The following is a 17,934-nucleotide window of genomic DNA, read 5'->3' on the forward strand; positions in this document are numbered from 1 at the left end:
TATTATTGTATTGTGACTTTTTAAATGGGAGCAATGGAACCATACCCATAAAGCTGTTACTGAAAATATACCAGATCAATACTTCGTTAGAAATATGCTTTATTTATTCACTTTGCAACGGATTTCTAATTTGATGGCTTGAAAATCTGTATTTTTGTACAGATCAACCTGTTCTTAAATGGGCAGCATGTTGAGACATTTGAGGAAGATCTCACGTTTACATCAGATGAAGTGGTTTTGTCTGATCCACCTAAGATTAGCAGTGAATTCAAAGGTATGTTCATCTTTGTATTTGTGAAGGTATCATTTGCTATCTTTGTCCTGAAAAATCATGTGTTAGGTTTTTATCTGTGAAATACATTTTATCTCTTCATACAATATATTTTTACGTCTGTTGCAAAACACGTGAGCTGCTTTCCTCGGACAGAAGGTGGTTAACGTCTTACAGTATAAAATGTATTTGAGACCATAATGAGTATGTAAGTAAATTGGTATTCAAAAGAGCTAGGCCTTAGACACAACTGAAGACAGTGCAGAGCTGGCTCGAAATTGAACCAGGGTTTCAAAGCACACTGTAATCTTACTTCTTGTGAGTCCTGGAAATTGTTGGGTTTATCTTACATCAGAATAGTTATGTTCAGAATAAGGGACAGGCTTATAGGGTGCTTAGCATTTAAGCAAGTAAAATTCACTCCTGTTCCATACAGCAGCCTTCACAAAATGATCAGGAATGGAGTCAGCCTGGAACTGGTGACTCTTAAAGAAACCACACCAGGTTAATGATCCAGCATGATAATTCCTGTGTTAGACTTGTCTAACCAAGTTTTTTGAGAACAAAAAGAAGAAACCTGAGAAGGGCAAACCAGTGAACTTCAATGGAGCAGATCAGGATGTCTGCATTGGAAAAGGAGTGTTCAGAGTTGCTCACACAACCAGTTACTGAAAGTGCTAGACACTTGAAAATGCTTATGTTCTTTCTAATGGCAGAACTATATATGGTATTTCTTAACATATACCATGCTTCATAATTGCCTTTTGGTCCAAACAGTCTTTGTTACCTTATTTCTGATTAATGGAGAGAATTAATTTAAAGTTGTGGATAGATATTTGCAGTACAGGTGACTGTACCTAAAGATTACTTGTTAGAAAAATTTCTAGAAGAAATACTGGTGTTGAAAGAGTAATTCATGTATTTAAGTCTGAATATACTTGAAAAATTAATGCTGTAAAGGCACCAATGTGTTAATGCTTATTTTGGATTCCAGATATAGGTGAATAGTATTTCTCAAAACTGGTAATAGAATAGTGTAACAACTAATTATGGCTTAGTAGGGAATGTTCTATATCACACAGAAATTTTGAAATACACATATGACTGAATTTATTGCCATTTGAAAGCCACTGATAGTGGGTGCCTGATTGCCATGCATATGTTCATTTTCCCCATCTCTTCAATACAATGATTTGTGTCACACAAAACCAAGTTCAATTCCAGTATGTTTTCAGCTCTTCTGTCTGTTGGGAATCTAATGTCACACCAGAATCTCTCAAAGGCCTGGAAGATCTGGGGAGATCAGTTAGGGTATCTGCACCATGAAATTGGGCAAGTTAACTAAAAAGAAGTCATTGTTCTGTTTAATAAAGTGCTTAGCAACGGTCCTGGTATTTTTTTTTTCAAGGTGGCTACAATGCTAAATATTGGAAAAACTAAAAGCTATTGGACTCCCTATTGCTTTCTTATATTTGAGAAAACTTTCTGAGGTGCCTGACACCAGCATTTAAGTACTGAAATCTGCAGGCTTTTTTCAGGCAAAACCCCATTTTTGAGAGACAGCAGAGCTTCTCTGGGTGTTTCCCCTGAGAGGGATCTCTAAACTTTTGCCCTTAGTTGTAAATATAAATGTTTTCTGTATGTGACTAAATACTTACCTCCTTCTGTGGCTTAATGCAGGACAGCGTGGATGAAGAAGACAAATGGGTTAGACTGTAAAAGGAATAGCTTCTGCGAAAACATTTTCTGTCAGCATTTAGTAAGGAGGGAAGTATTTTTCTTAGTTTCATGGTTATCTCAAATGTGAGGGACTGTTAGTTGTCTTTAGCTAGATAAGAGAAATATGTGAAAATGGATTTCAAAAATGCTGCTAGATGTGGTTCTGGGAGGATGGAATTTGAATTTGCCATTTTCCCTAGCTTCGAAGGGAATTCTTTTGTAGATTTGTTTAAGATGTTTATTAAATGAAAACAATTTCCTGATAAACAGATCACGAAAGAGAAATCAATTAGCATAATAATAAACGAGAACACCAGAGCAGTGTCTTGAACTGGTTTTGTTTAAAGGGAGATAGTTAAAGGCTGTCTGTGTAAAATGTCTGATGAAGAGACTCTAGAGCTTATACAATGTAGACATTGAACTTCAGCCTCTGAATAAGCACTACATTTTTTCTTGAATTATGTATTGAATGAAATTATTAAAAATAATGGGATTATTTCTGTAGTGTATGAAGTGTGGTGATCTTTCCAAAATGAGCAATGAGCTTTAGCTAGACTTTTTCAGATCCTCTCTTAATGGAGATTTTAAATCAAAAATAATATTCCCCTATTAAATAAATATGCCCTTAAAATATTTCTGCTAATTTTCATGGCACATTTCTGCTTGCAAGTGAACATGGAAAAGATTGTACGCATCAAGCTCAAACCAAATGTCCTGTGTCATCTCTTTGATGATTGTATGCTTTCACCATTTCAAATTTCATGCTACTGTGACTTACTGGCAGTGAAGAACCATTGTACCAGACTGCACTATAGTCACTCTTTCTGCTCATTTTTGACAGTGACTCAATATATGTTATATAACTCTAGGTCTTAGTTAAAGCAGTTTTAGGCTGATAGGTTGTTGTTCAGAGTGTGGGTAGATTTTCTTATCCAGCTGTGCCAGTAGAAGAGGTTGCTGTGGTGAGCCCCTGGTTCTTTTGTTAATGTTTTCCTTGCTATTGCCACTCAGATATGCCAGCAAAGCTACTCTGTGAGTGTTCCCTGCTCTGTTTCAACCAAATAAGTACCATAAACTAAGAACTATAAAAGTTATATGTCATGTCATAGTAAGGCATTTTCATTATCCACTGTATTTGCCACCCCATAGCCAGATGAACTTTTGGGATCTGTCCAGGTGCCACTACCATAGACTTACAACCTTCCTTTCAGATAGGGTCGGTGAAAACTGCAGCCAATAGGATTTGGACATAGTTTCCTTCTTATCCAGGTCAACCTGGCTCATGTCTAATGAATCAGCAATTCTCTGGGCAGGAAGGAGTTGCAGGTAATGATGGTTTGGCTGGGGCTGGGTTTACTGATCACCTGAAGCAGTTCACAGGGTGTGTATCTACCCATGCCTTCCTAGTAGATGCACTGTGCTCTAAATGCTGCCTTGGCCAGCATTTAGAGCATAACCTCTTTAGTACTGGGTCTCTTACTCCCTAAAATTAAAGACAAAACAAAAGCCCCAGCCCATGCCCCCAGAAAAAAAGCCCAAAATAGTTTGGTATCCTCAGGAGAAGCAATAAGGACAGACCGATGTATTTTCAAATTGCATTGTGTATGGCAATGTGAAATTTGTCTAACATAATTGATTTACAAGACCCTCCCTTCAGTTCCTTTAACTTTGGCAGTTTTTAACGCATAAGGCTGAAATTTTCTGTGAATTCAGGGCTGAATTGTTTGGTGTTTAAAAAAAAAATAAAAAAAATTTGGGACCTTAGTCAGTTGCTGCTTGTGTCTGCCACCAGCAGCAGTTGCACCAGAAGCTGTGACAAAGCAGGAAGGCTGTTGCTTCTCTGCCCTGCATATTCCCCCTACTGGTGTCCAAGGAGCAGAGAGAGGAGGAGAGCTGCTACTTGCATGCAGAATGAAAAAACGACGGGAAGGGGACAGAGGAGAGAGCAACTGAGGGGTGAGAAGTCTATTGCAAGTCAGGAGTGTAGGTGAGTGTTGCAGATGGTGGGTCTGAAAAGCAAAGGATGCCAGGAAAGCTGATATGACCATAGGGAAGTTGGATCAGAAGCAAAACTGGCTGAAAATTACTGGATTTCACTGCCTAAGAACTGGGATATAGCCTACACATCAAGATTCAGCGTTGCCTGCAATTGGTGAAGAACTGGAGCTCAGTAGCAGCGAGTGCTGCATCTCTTGCTTTGGAGAAGAGAAACTGTGGTGACAGTCTCTACTACTCCTAGTAATCAGCAATTGCAAGAGATCTGTGTGTAACGTAACCATCAGACCTAAGGTATAAATTGTGTGAATCCCACAATATTGAATTTCTGGATTTAAGCGAGAGTGGATTTGCTTTTTGATATGTAGATGGATAAAAATAATAGGAACATTGTTAAATGAAGTGCAGTAATCTTTGTGTTCCTAACGGATTGAAAATCTAATACTCAGACATCAACAACTTAAAAAATTAAGACTGGCTTCCTTCAGATCACGCACCTTTTCTTATATAATACTAAGATATTTACAAAATCAGTAATTTGAAAAGCTGTGTAGCTGGATAAGTAACTGCTCTAACAGTGTGAATGCAAGTAGGAGACGTTGTCTTGACAAGAAATTTTAAATCATGACTGTTTTCTACCTACATTATCAGAATAAACAGACATTACAGAATTATCAGGACATTCCAACTACATGTATTTTCCACCTGTACTGGAAGCAGAGGTATCTGTGTGTCATGGAGACAAAAGTTGTCAGCTAGTCAAGAAGTGACAAGTAGCTGCTATGCCTCCTTCAGAGATACTGCATTGCTAAGACCAAGATAAATATTCATATTTGAGGGTGCTGGATGAAGGGAATGCCTGGCACAGTATTCAGCTGTAAGAAGGTAGAAGAGATTTGAGAGACTGAGCAGGAGGGATCAGTTTGGTAATTTTGGCCCCTGGTGTCATGTCTTTTTGTCTAGGTGTTCCTATGGGAAGAAGATTGGAAATGTTTTCAGAAGTGCTACAAATACCGCAGAAAGCACACACTTAAAGTGACAGATACTACTTCAAAATGGCTGTTATTGGTAGAATCATTAAAATGTACTCGTTTTTGTATTGCATAGATCTGCCAAGTGGTCCACACACTTACCGCCTAGAAGATCTTGCCTATACTAGAAGTGGAGACAAAGGCAATTCTGCAAACATAGGTATTTTTCTTTTTCTTGCTTTCTGAAGTGGTGTAAGATTTTCATGTAAGAGTTACATACCAAGTGCTGTTCTTGGTTTTTTAAAAATCTCTCACATCACTTGATTTTTATTTTTTTAATTGTGCTGTAATGAAAAAGACTATGTATAAAACAATGATTTTACTAATGAAATAACTGTAGTTTTCTGCTTAGCAGCTGTTACAATGTGAGGTACTAATTAAAAATAGTAGCATGTCACACTACATGGAAAGATTTTTGTTTAGGGTTGGGAAGTTGAGCTCCCAAAAGTTAAGAAATGCCTTTTTAAGGTTTCCTTTACACATTAGTTGCTACTCCTTCATGTGTAAGTATTATGTAATACAATTTCTTGGTTGTCTGATCGTGTACAATATTTTCATCCATTAATTTTTTTGTAATGTGTATTGCTAAAACATTGACAATGTTAGAAAATACCAAAGTTGTTCTTGTCTGTAAGAGAATGTTTTTATTATATTGTCAATCCAGATGGTGATTTCAGTATTCAGTCTCTTTACATTGATTGTGCTGCTTCTTGCATTGTTTAATAATTCCTTCTATTCCTTACTTCTGCATGCAACAATTGGCTCTCTTACTTGTTGGAAGATGAGAGCGTGTGGTGTTCAAAGCTCAGTATGAATTAAAGGTGCGTTTGGGATTTGATTTGCTATTTGCTCTCATGCTAAAACTGATTAATTTTGTTCATTTGTATTTAGGAATATAGTTTTCTTGTCCTTGCTTGTGAAACTGGTTTTTTGGTTTGAAGAATGAATGAATGAATGTTGATTTATTTTTTTTCCCTTTTTTTTTTGAGTTTCTCTTTCCCCATAGTTGACCACTGTTGCAAAGTAGCATTGCCAAATCATGAATTAGGCATACGTAATAGACTTTTTCTGATATAAAGATACTGCTGCTTTATTGAGGAACAACAATGACAACAACAAACTTGACCTCTGAGATTCATTTAGCTTTGAAGTCCACAAATCTGCTTTCCTGATCCTGCTCTGGAACCTCAGCTTCAGCATAAAATTAACTTAAGCTTATGAAGGCATATTTACAGCAATAAAAATGCAATTGTGATTTCTCACACGTCAGAATCTCATGTAAGAGGTGGGGCAAGGACCAAACCTGCAGTCACTGATCATGCCTTGTTATGGTTCATGGTGATTACTGTCTAAGCCTTACAAACCACCTAGGGGAAGAGAACTGCTTGTGGGTTGTTTGTTGTGACATTGTTGTTCTTTAGGTGTCTGCCAGTGACAGGGACTGTTTGCAGCCAGAAGAAGTCCAATAATCTCTTAGTGGTCGCTTAACATTCTTTTGTGTCATGCTCCACCCTACATCTCTATGGACAGAGGGAGAGCTGTCATACTACTGTGTTTCTTATTCAGGAGCTCATTAAAGAGAATCCTTTGTACAGTTTCAGTTAAGAGGAAGATCTCAAATCAGTTTTGAAAGGATAAATGCAAATTGATTTTAACAACTCCTATTTTGACTAACACCAGTTAATACCTAACAGGTGTGATAGCACGGCATCCCCTCTACTATCCATACCTAAAGAAAACTTTAACTGCACAAGCCCTGGAGAATTACTTTCAACACCTTTTAGAACGTAAAACCCCAGAAGAACAACTAGTAACAAGGTGAGTAGCTTGCTGCTTGGTCCACAGTTATGTGGTAGATACATGATGAGAAGTTATCTTAAAGTGTGTTAACATAAATATTGCAAACCTGTGTATATTGTCTTCAGTGGGGGGTTTTATGTGTCTTCCTTTGCCTTTTTAAATAACAGCTTGAGCATAGTCATTGAAAAAGAACATGAACTTGGACCTCTCCTGGAGCAGGACAAAGGCCACGAATCCGTTTAGTGGAGGCATTTAAAGTCGCAGAATTAGCAGGGTAGTGTTTGGGCTGTTTCTTTGTTTTGTTCCAGTACAGAATGTCTTTACCAACTAGAAATAGCTTCTAATATCCTTTGAGACATTTCTTTCCATTGGTTTTGAAGCATTTGGAAACTGTAGGAGCCTTAGTAACTGAAGCTTCCCAAGCCTCTGAGCTACTGCAGAACTTGGAGTTTGAAATGTGTAAAACATCACCTGAAAGACATTCACACAGACAGTGTAGTTCAGAGCCCAAATTTACCTGATCATCTATCAGAAACATGCTTCATACCATGCTTATTTCTGCAAAACATTCTAATATTTATGAACTATACTCACTTTAGAGAAAGTATTCCTTTGGGTACCCCACTCTCACCCACTTCTGTGCCACATAGACCAAGCCAGAATTTTTTTTAAAAAATAAAATAGCTGATTTCCCTTCTTCAAATACAAATGAGAATACATCCTAAACAGGACACTTTTTCCTGATGCTCTTTTACAAAAAGAACATCCTCTGCCAGCAGACAGCATACATTATGTTTTTGTTTTCATGGTACAGCTGATGCTCCCAGTGCTTCCTGGGGACTGGCAAACGAGACCCGTGTTGTTGTTGTATCGTGATGTAATAGGGCTCACTCTCCTAAGGATGTCCAGTAAAACAGTCAACAGATTTTAAACCTTTTTCTCTCTTTGAAAACAAATAAAGCTTAATAGTGCCACAAATGATCCAGTCTTCTGAAACGTGTTTTGTTACCAAGTCAGTTATTCTGCAAATAGGAGTTTCTGCCAAAATCATTATATATTTCCATGGGCAGTGTATAAAGTGTTAAGTGTCTTCTTGCTTGTTCCAAGAGAGTGAGTCAGAAAGGTATAGCTCACAGCTCAGAGAGAGTTATTTTAACCCCTGATCTTTGAGTTGTAAGTGCTGGTTTTTGTCTTCATAAGCAGCTCAGTGCAGATCTCATCCACTGTTCTGTAAGTGCTAACAAATCTTATGTGTCTAGTAAATTGTGATACTAAGAAACGTAATTGAATTTCCTCTGAAGCAGAGCAGAGAAGGGAAGAAATAAAAAATGGCATGCCTGCTAATGATACTTCTAGAAATTGATTCATTGCAGTTCCTTTATGCTCTTTATGTTCATTAAAAAAAAAGTTGAAATTTGCTGTGTCTGGATGAAGCCAAATTATTTTGATTAATTAGATTATCTGTTCCTATGTTTGGTTTCCTTTAATGATGTGATAATGGAGCTCTGTGAGTGAATTGGAAAAGTACTGGGAAAAGAATAAACCCTTTTGTGAAAATATTTCGGATTATAAGGATTATGCTCATGTGCTTCAGATTGTGTAGTTTCTTTTTAAATTACTTGTTTATTTTTTAGTTGTGACTGTCATTAGAAAAGAGCTATCTTACTGTTTCATTTTCCTTCATTTCCTTTATTTAAATGGTGAGTGGTTAAAAAATACGAGTTTTGCTACTAAAAACATACCAACCATGGCTCTGCCTCACTACAAACAGACTGTTAACCAGTTGCTTTTCATAGTTTTTCACTAAAGGTATTAAACGGGTACTAAACAGAGAAGACACTGAAAACTCAAACTTCCAGATTTTCAGGTGAAATAATAACAAAAGATGATCTTTCAACTCCACACCCTGAAACCCCAAACCTCAGTGATTTCTTCCCACACTAGAGTACATTGTTAACAGACCTAATTGTCTGAGGATACAGAATAAGCAACTTTTTATGTAGTGGTATTAGGTCAGTCATTTAAGAAGGATAGTAAAACTATCCTGTGAGATTTTGCTGTTTTCCTCTTCTGAAATATGGTATATGGGATGCTTTGAGAACATTCCAATGCTGAGAAATAAAAAAATAAATTGACAGCTGATTTCTTTCTATGGGATATTTTCACGAAGAGCTGAAGAGCAAGAAATGTGGATAGTGATGCTTCTAGATTGCTTTTTTTGTACATACATTTATTGGGGTGAAAATAAATACTTTCCTACAGATTGTCTCATACACAAACACCTATGGACTCAGTTCCTGCTTGCCTATCTTTTTTCTGTATTGATTTTTTTATTTTAAGGAATCCTATTTTTTCCTTTGTTTAAATGCATTAAATAATGTGGTGTCATTACTATTTCCGTGCATTTTAACAGGAAATTCACAGGGCAACCTGACTTCTTTGAATATGTATGGACAGCACTTTAAAGGAAGTAGTTAAGCAGGCACCCCATTGTGCATAAGCACAGGAGTTCAGCAGAACAGTGAATTTTCCTTGCTTTGCTGGTTTCTGTCAAGGACTTAGTATTCTTTGAAGCATTTATTTGTTTTCTGTGCGTTTTAAAAGCAGCTCTTAAAACCTTTGATTGAATTGTACAATTAGATAATATTTTTCCTCTTAGATCTCAGTTAATTAAGCTTAAATTGTTTAATTATGCTGAGTAAACGCCTGCCAACATTTTGGTTAATGCATTGTTGCTGATTAAGATTATTATGATGGGTATAGTGCTTTTTCTTTCTTTTATTGTGGGAGTTTATTTTATGTGTGGAAATATTTTGGATGCTCAGATGCTTCCAACAGGCCTTAAAATACTGAACATGCTGACCTTTGTGTTTTGTAGTCCTAGTTTTAGCTAGAGTATCTCACTGTAAATATTTCTTCAAAGTACTTGAAGTGAATGTGCCATTCTATACTGTTCCAAATTAAGATCTGTTGCTTGTATTACTTACTTTCTCTACCAGAATTACTGCAGAAGGTGAAATTCTTCCACTCGTTTTGCCTTTTGCTTCTGCATTTGTATGTTCTTCAATTTCTCTCCTGATTGGTTTTTCCTGATTCATTTTCATGAAACTTCTTTTGAGAGATGAGATATTAGCTTCTGGAACACATATTCCATCAGTCTGGTTCTTGTGGAGAGATCTGCCAGTTGTGAAATTGTTTGCTGCCTGGAAAGCTTTGCCAGTTTTTCAGAATGAAATTGATAGTGTTTTGTTAGACCTCTAGCTCTCATGGTATATGGTGATTGGTAATTTGTGTTGAGTTTTTCAGTTGAAAATTTTGTGAGGTCCTCTGGTTGTGCTATGTAGTTGATTATGCTATTAATTTTAGTAAATTATGACTTATTGTAGAAATTCTTTTATTTTTCATATTCTTGTTGTCTAGTAGAGCACTGGTGGGTTAATCTACTTTCCTGCCTTCCCAGTGGATTTGCCTTTAAGTGTGTTGCTTGTTTACTAGTTCTCAAGGAAGGACAACAGAATGCTAGCACCAGTTTTCTTCTTAATAACATCTAAAAATGTTAATACTGAAGTAGAGTGTGATAATGAAAGAGTAGAAAGAACAGTGAAAACTTTATGCCTGGGAGACAGACACAGACATTTGATGAATACTGCTTGCAAGAACAAGAACTAAAGTGATTATCAGACTGCTCAGCAGAGTCATCTCCTTCCATGAAAGGTTTGAATCATATGCCCAAGATCCAAGGGCATACAGGGCTGTGAGTATCAGCAACAGCCATATTTTCACAATGCTTAAAAGGAGCTGAAAGTGATAGACCTCAGAGTGACAAGATCAGCAGTGTAAGAGCACTGCATGAAATTCCAGCTATGTGAGAGGAAAGGTTTGAAGACTCTGTCCCAAACAGATAAAGATCAGACAGGTGAATAGAGAAAAATAAATGGTGTTGGAGGAAGTGTTATTTAAATTGCAGCAGTCAGACATTTAGAGACAGAGCAAGAATTGGATATCATCTTTCTCCGTTATTCCTCGTGGCTTGCTGATTAAATCCTTTCCTGTGGAATTAAAGGAAAGCTGTCAAGTCCTTAGATCAAGAAAGTATTGGAGGAAAGCAAAACAAGAACACAAGGAAGATGACAAAACACTGAGAAACTGTGCAAGGAGAGGCAAATGGAAATATGCTGTAGACCTATTTATGGAATTTGAAACAATAGGAAACCACAGAGCCATTTGCCAAACTGCCACAGAAGTTTCCAAATTGGAACTGCACCAGTCAAAAGCAAGGATGGAAAAGTGCTTACAGTGGCAATGGAACAAAAATAGGTCTGTCACACCAAAATAAAATTTTATCTGAACAAAGTACATGGCTCCAGGAAAGTGTTGAAATGTAGCTCTACTTTTAATTTACTACAAAATCATCTGTTGGTTGTGAGGGTTTGATGTAGTGACTCATAGTTATTTCTCAGTAATAAAGAGTGTGCCTTTCCAACTAGCTGGCAGCATTTGTTAGCAAAACTGAGTTCCAGGAACAAAGTGATTGGACTTTTTAGTATTAGAACTAGGAACCTAAAAATACTTCTTTCTGCCCACTGTGTTGTCTGAGTTTCATACTGGATCTAGAACCTCTGGCCTATGGAGCTTTCACAGGAAAAAAAGAAATCTAGAAACACCTTACTAGAAATGAATGAGTTTTGAAGTGGAGAAGAGAAATACAAGAAGTAGAGAAGGAGTAGAGAAGAATGATTACTTTATGGTCCTACTTTAAAACTATTAAGGACTGTTGATTTGGAGTAAGGGGAAGGAATACAGAGAAGGCTATGAGTTAATCCTGTTAACTTTTAGACTTGGCTCAGCAGTGGGATGTGATCAGAAACAGGACATTTTTGCATGCTAGTTCTCACTTGAAATTCTGTACAAGTGTTCCTTACAAAATCTCCTGAGAAATAATGTGCAGTTTTTATCTTACAGATACGAGTTGCCAGGAATCCATGGATTAAATTTTGTTCTGAAGAATTCCCTTGGTGGTGGTGGCATAGCATCCCTAAGAAGTGACCCACAGGCATGTACCAAAGCATTGATTTTAATGTAGTTACCTTTCATAAGTCTCTTTATAACCAACTTTTGGGCTGGAACTGTAAGCTTTTGCTTTTGACTCTTTAGGTTTTTTTCATGTCCTGTTAATAGACATCTGTTTAATTTTTTTAAGGTTTGAAAACAACACAGGGAAGTAAAGAGTTGATTTAGAATATTTGGTGAAAAAGATGTGTACAAGAAATAACTGAGATAGTCTTCAAATCACTTATGCTCTTTGTGGTGTGCTACCTGTGGTGTTAGATGCACCAGCAAAATTATTTTGTCAAAAAGGCTGTCACATTTTGAAGAATACAGATTTACTAGACAGTTCTGAGTGTTTCATGGTATGTACAGGAACCATTCACTGTACAACAACTCCTCTAATTTAGCCTATGCCTCCTATAGATAAAATCCTGATAATTAATATAAATCTAAAAAACAGATGGATTGGAGATCTTTTGTGTTGATGACATGATGTGAATCTGAAAGTAACATTTTTTGCAGCTGTACAGTTTGAGTATTAAATATTTGAAACACCTAAACCTGAATATGAGATCCCTTAATATGGCAATGCTATGGCTACAGCAGAGCAGAGCTCTGCCACCAGAGGCTGAGAATTGCTTATGTGTACAAATAATCTCAGTCAAGAAACTGCTCACAAAATAGGATGATGCTATGTATTGATTGGCTAGTAGAACTGAACCCCAAATTGATTTTAGCACTAGGTACCAAATACATTGAAGAAAATGTTCAATTTGTTTGGGTTTAGATGCTTGAAAACTCAACTCTGTAGCTTTCCTTACTTAATTGTATTGATTTGCAAGAGAGAAAGGTAAATAAATGGAAAAGGTAAATATAACTTTAGATAACCTACAATCCAAGGTTTGCTAAAACAACCCAAAATTTATATAGGTATAGAAAGAGAGAACCTACAGAACATAGTGATTTTTTTACACTGATTATAGGAAAAATACCCAATTAAACCATTTTAAAACAGTTTACAAAGGTAGTATAGTAAAATGAAGTGTTGGTTTCATTCTTTTTCTTACAGGGTAAAGCACTTGGACAGATGCTGCTGGATTTCCAGATTAAAAATGTTCCCGATTTGAAATCACTGATAGAGTAAAAGGTGTTTAATATATATGCTTTAACACTGAGTGGTATAAAAAAGAGTGGTATAAATGTGTTATAAACAAGAACTGGCTTCTTGAGTGAGATTTTTTTTCAGTGAAAGAGTAGAAATTTGTAACAGTTATCTCTCAGAGGTTTAGCTATGTGGCACAGATTAGCAAATGTTTTGAGTAATTCCAGTCTAATAGCTTTGTCTGTGACTGAGAAAATTACATGTCTAGGCAATATATTGGATGAAGAATTAATTTATTTCCTGCAAAATAAAATTAATCAAATTGCAACATAACATTTAATTATGAGACAAGATAATCTTTGTTCCAAGATGGAAATTACCTCCTGTTCAGTCCATCTCTCCTTTCCTTTTCTCAGTTTTTATTTGAAAATTGAATGGACTGCTGTCCTGTCAGCTGTGTTTGTCCTGTGCAGAGTGAGGCTGGGTGACCTGCTGTGCATTGCTGTGAAGTCACAGCACTGTCTGGTACTGGGGAACAATTTCCTCATTGGGCGATAAAGAAAAGTGATAATTGGTACTGTTATACAGTGACTGGTTGTAAACACTGACCTTTGGTGGTGATCCACCAAACCTCCAGCACTTTGTTCAATTAATCACAGACTTTATTATTACATTTTCAAATAATTCTTCATATTTGAAAGCATTGACCAGTAGTAAATTGCAGATCTTGGCATGATAATAAATTTGAAGATGAGGAAAGCAGAGTGTGCCTGCTTACTCTTTGTGATGGTGCAATGCTGGCAGGGAGGAAGCAGGGTGGGTGGTGAAGGGATACCTAGTTTTGTTTTAAGGCTGGTGTGCAGCAGAGTTACACCTGGATTAAGTTCATTTGGCTGTGCCCTTCTCACAGAAGGGTCTGTCTTCTGCTGTGAAAGAATACCATGTGGAATGCAGTGTGCTCCTTCTCTCTTCTGACTCCCAGCTGTCACCTTCCCATCTCACTTCCTGCACACTATGACCAGCATGTCCAAACTAGGATACTTCTAAACTTCTTCACCTGCTTAAGCAGAGACTTAAAAATCTGTATCATACTTGTGGGACAATATCAAGGTGGAAATTCTGATAACTGCCTATATTTTCTCTGCAGAAGCCATAAAAATACTACTCTGCATCGTCAGGCATTTTATATTCAGAAATTAATCTTTCGCTTTATTTTGGGGAGATTGTAATACTTGTTTAGGGCTGACAAAATGAGACATTACTACCAGACAGTATTACAAAAATAAGATTTTTGTAATTGTAACCAAAACTATCTGTTAGTTGTTCCTAAATCTCCATCTGCACTATCCCTGTTACTGATTTCCTAGCCTCTTGCTTGCTAATGAGGACTATGCAATGAATTGTTCCCACCTCTTGTGTGGTTCATTTGAGTTGAAGGTATCATAAGTGAATGCTTTATCCATCTAAACACATTTTTCTCTGATCGAGTCATAAGGACTACCCGTGTATACAGCATGGTTCAGTCAGTTCAGGTTGTAAAAAATAAGTCATTACTTCATTGCAGAAAAACACCCAAGTCAATAACTTCAAAGGGGAAATACCGTCCTGGTTTTATTATGTTTACAGTCATTGTTTGTTAGAAATCTCTTGTTAATAATTTGGAAGCCTATTGAGAGGAAATGAAAAAGTGACAGACCTCAGTGGCAGACTACAAGGATAAAAAGGCTACAGTAAATACTTGCAGTTCACTCAATATGCTGCTTAAGTGACTCTGTAAATGTATGCAATAAAGCTTTTGAATAAAAGTGAACATTTATAAAGTATAAATTCGTTTGAGTCTTTTGTGTTGTTTCTTATACTGGAAGAGAATAATACTTAGTTCAAAGTCTGGAGTTGTTTCACTTGCCTGCAATTTCATGCATTGTCTTGCTGGTTCCCTTCTTCCTTTGGATTTGGTCTGTTCTGTCCCTAATCTTTGCTAAATACAAAAACTGGAAAAGTAAATTATACAGTTTTCTAGAGTGCTGATCATTTAGAGCTTTACAGTGGAAGCTGTGATTTTCTGAAAAGAATGATACAGTGTTCAAATGGATTGGATATGGGAATAAAAAGGCATTATTTTTTAGCTCTGGAATACCCCTTTTGAATGCTGTGAAACCATCCTTGTGATTACCATCCACACTTGTTTTCTGTCCATTATTTCTTTCAATGCAGCAGCTTAAACCAAGTAGCACTGCTTTTCATGTACTTTTCTTGCAAATTAAACCCTCCAAAAATCCCTACCCAAAGATCTAAGTCTCTTTGAACACCTTAACATGTTTGAATTCATTAAACTCTGCTTGTTTCAACAGCCCCAGATGACCTGAAAGCTGCATTTGTTTCTTAATCTACAGTAAAACTTGAGTAGCTGAGAAAGGTTTGGTAAAATGTAAATTGTACACAAAAGTGAGCAGGTATGCAGTCAGCATTGGTTTAACCTCAGTCAGTGCAAAAATGCATTTTGCCTGCTTGTTAAACCAGATCTGTTCCTCATACAGGCAAGATCTTACCCTTCCAATCGCCTGTCTTTCCTGCTTTTTCCCTCCTCTGTTAGTTATGAGGGCAGGATGGAAATAGTAATGCCTAATGCATAAAATAAGGTTCCATCTAATAGAGGATTTTCAGTGTAATGGAAACTGGCTCCCACCTCTTACCTAAGACGATTTTGTGCCGTGGCTCCTCTGCACTACCAAACAAAGGCTGCATTCTCTTACCTCTCACAGCCTCCTTACTGCATCTCACCCTAACTCTCGAAAATAAAGCATGGGTTTTATCATTAAATCATTCTGCAGCAGTTAACAGTCCAAACAAATACCTTGCCAATATTTGCTGGTTTATATTTAATAAGTCAAAGTGATTTTCCCACTTCAATTTGTGTATTAAAGGTACACAAGTCACCCAAGGTAAAGAATGTGTCTGAGCATTTGATGCAGAAAGTATATTTTTAGTTTTGCCATCTCCAGTGAAGCTGTTTTTCCACTAAAATACATGGGGTTTTTTTTCCCCCCTTCAGAGCAGAGGAAAAATAATGGTATGTATGCCTTTTAAATTTTGGGTCACATCATGGAAGTTTGACAGTAATAGGGAGTGCAGCCCCTTGGCTTTGAAAGCAGAACATTTTGGGTTGCAGGTTGCTTTTCAAGAATCTGAATTACTTCATTCAGAAATGACTTTGTGTTTGTTTTATTAACTGCTTTGCAGACAGTGCTTTGTTCATAAGAGCTGCAAGGTAATGGCAAAGCATTACCTGGATGGATTTCACTTGCTGCAATGTATTCCACAGACCTGTCTCTGATGCCTTTTGTGCTTGTTCCGTTGGGGTTTCTGAGCCTGAGAAGGAGCCAGTGGTTTGGGGGGGAAAGGGGAGAGGAGGCTCATTAGTGCCTCAGGTATGAGGAAATTACACTGCAGAAATGTCACACCTTTCACTGTGCTGCTTTGAAACCCTCCCATGCAGCAAGTATTTGAAGCTCCTCATGGCAATTCTTCTTCTTTAGTTTCATCCTGGTTTACTTTCCGGATTTACTTGAAATGGACCCTGGTGATTTGGGGATTAAAGCTAACTGACATGAAGGAAGCAAACAAAGGATACCTCTAAGTGAAAGATCCCGTTGGGAAATGTCTGTATCTGCCAGAGAGTTCAGCTGAATTCCTCTACGTTTCTTTGGGCGGGAGAGAGAAATCTGAACTGGAAACATCTCGAGCACCTATTCAACTAAGACGATCCAGACACTGCCTTAACAGCTTTGGGGAATAGGGGAGGGGGAATCTCGAGATGGCAGCACAGGGAGGAGATGGGAACCTTTCAGTGCCAGCACTTCCTGTGGAGTCTTTGACAACCTTCTGGCCATGGCACAGTGCTCCAGCTCTGGACCAGCAGCTACGGCCATCACCAAAGGGGTGAGACCCTTCATCAGGATGAAGGGTTTTGGTATTTCCTTTTTCCCCCCATCCCTTAAAAATAATGCACTTGTTAAAAATGAGAAACAAAAAATGAGAAAAGCCCCCCTCCACCATTTTTTATTTACTAGTAGCAAAAGCTTCAAACCTAAACATCTAGATTTGAAAATAGGCTGCTTTCATTATATAATTGTGTGGCTGGTGGCTAATCCACAGGGTTCCTACCAGCATCATAAGCCACATCTATAAGGTACTTTCTGTTTTGTAAGTGATGAGATTTGAAGTAGGGGGTTGAGAGGGGTAAGCCTGTGTTGTGTAAAAATTTGGCCAAGACTCAAGAGAAAATCCCAAATGCCTGATTGCTGTGGTAAGTAGTGCTGGGGCTCTGGCCTGAAATCAGCAGCTGAACAAGAGGTTATGGTGTGCCTCTCTCTTTGCAGGTGCAGCACAGTAAGGATAATCTCCAGTTGGCCAGGAAGCTGCTCTCTGCTACGAGCAGGAGGAAACTGGAGGGCAACAGCCATCATTTTTTGTTGACAAGCAGAGAGGTAACCCAACCCCCTGAAATATTTTCTTCACTGAGAAAGTGGAAAACTTGGATAGAGTCAAGGATAAGCTTGATCTTTTCTCTGCACAAGATCCTAAACCTTTGCCTTCCTGTGCGTAGCAGAGCCATTTGGAGATGGAAAGAAGAGGGATGGTAAACATTTTCTCTTTCTTGCTGGTGTGACTAAAGGGGCTCTACAGCTCGAGGACGCTCGAGGGGGATCTCATTCGTGATCCACAGGCTTTCGGGTTTAAAGTTACTGAGAAGAGAAAAATAACCTGCTGTTTCCACGAGATCTGCCTGTAGAGAGCCGCCAAGCTGTTAACACTCCAGCGCTCCACTTCTCGCTGCCTTGTTTTGTGCTTGGCGTCCTGTGGTTGGGGTGTTTGTCTGAGTTTAAGGGAAGATGCTCCAACAAGCTTCTCCAGCATTCTTAGGTGCATATCCCTTCCCCCTCCCCTGCGCGCTCCGCGTTTCTCAC

General features: G+C 37.8%; 1 protein-coding gene across 1 annotated transcript in view; it reads left to right on the plus strand.

Annotated features, from left to right (window-relative positions):
- Positions 1-13,009, plus strand: part of LOC103810528 — a 55,052-nt gene extending 42,043 nt beyond the window's left edge. Inside the window, exons 14-18 of the mRNA XM_009083432.1 lie at positions 163-274; positions 5,093-5,176; positions 6,711-6,834; positions 11,779-11,869; positions 12,935-13,009. Coding sequence (XP_009081680.1) covers positions 163-274; positions 5,093-5,176; positions 6,711-6,834; positions 11,779-11,869; positions 12,935-13,009 — 486 coding nt within the window. The remainder of the gene's footprint in view (positions 1-162; positions 275-5,092; positions 5,177-6,710; positions 6,835-11,778; positions 11,870-12,934) is intronic.
- The last annotated feature ends 4,925 nt before the right edge of the window (positions 13,010-17,934 follow it).

Source organism: Acanthisitta chloris, unplaced genomic scaffold (assembly GCF_000695815.1).
Source record: "Acanthisitta chloris isolate BGI_N310 unplaced genomic scaffold, ASM69581v1 scaffold8441, whole genome shotgun sequence".
Lineage (NCBI taxonomy): Eukaryota > Metazoa > Chordata > Aves > Passeriformes > Acanthisittidae > Acanthisitta > Acanthisitta chloris.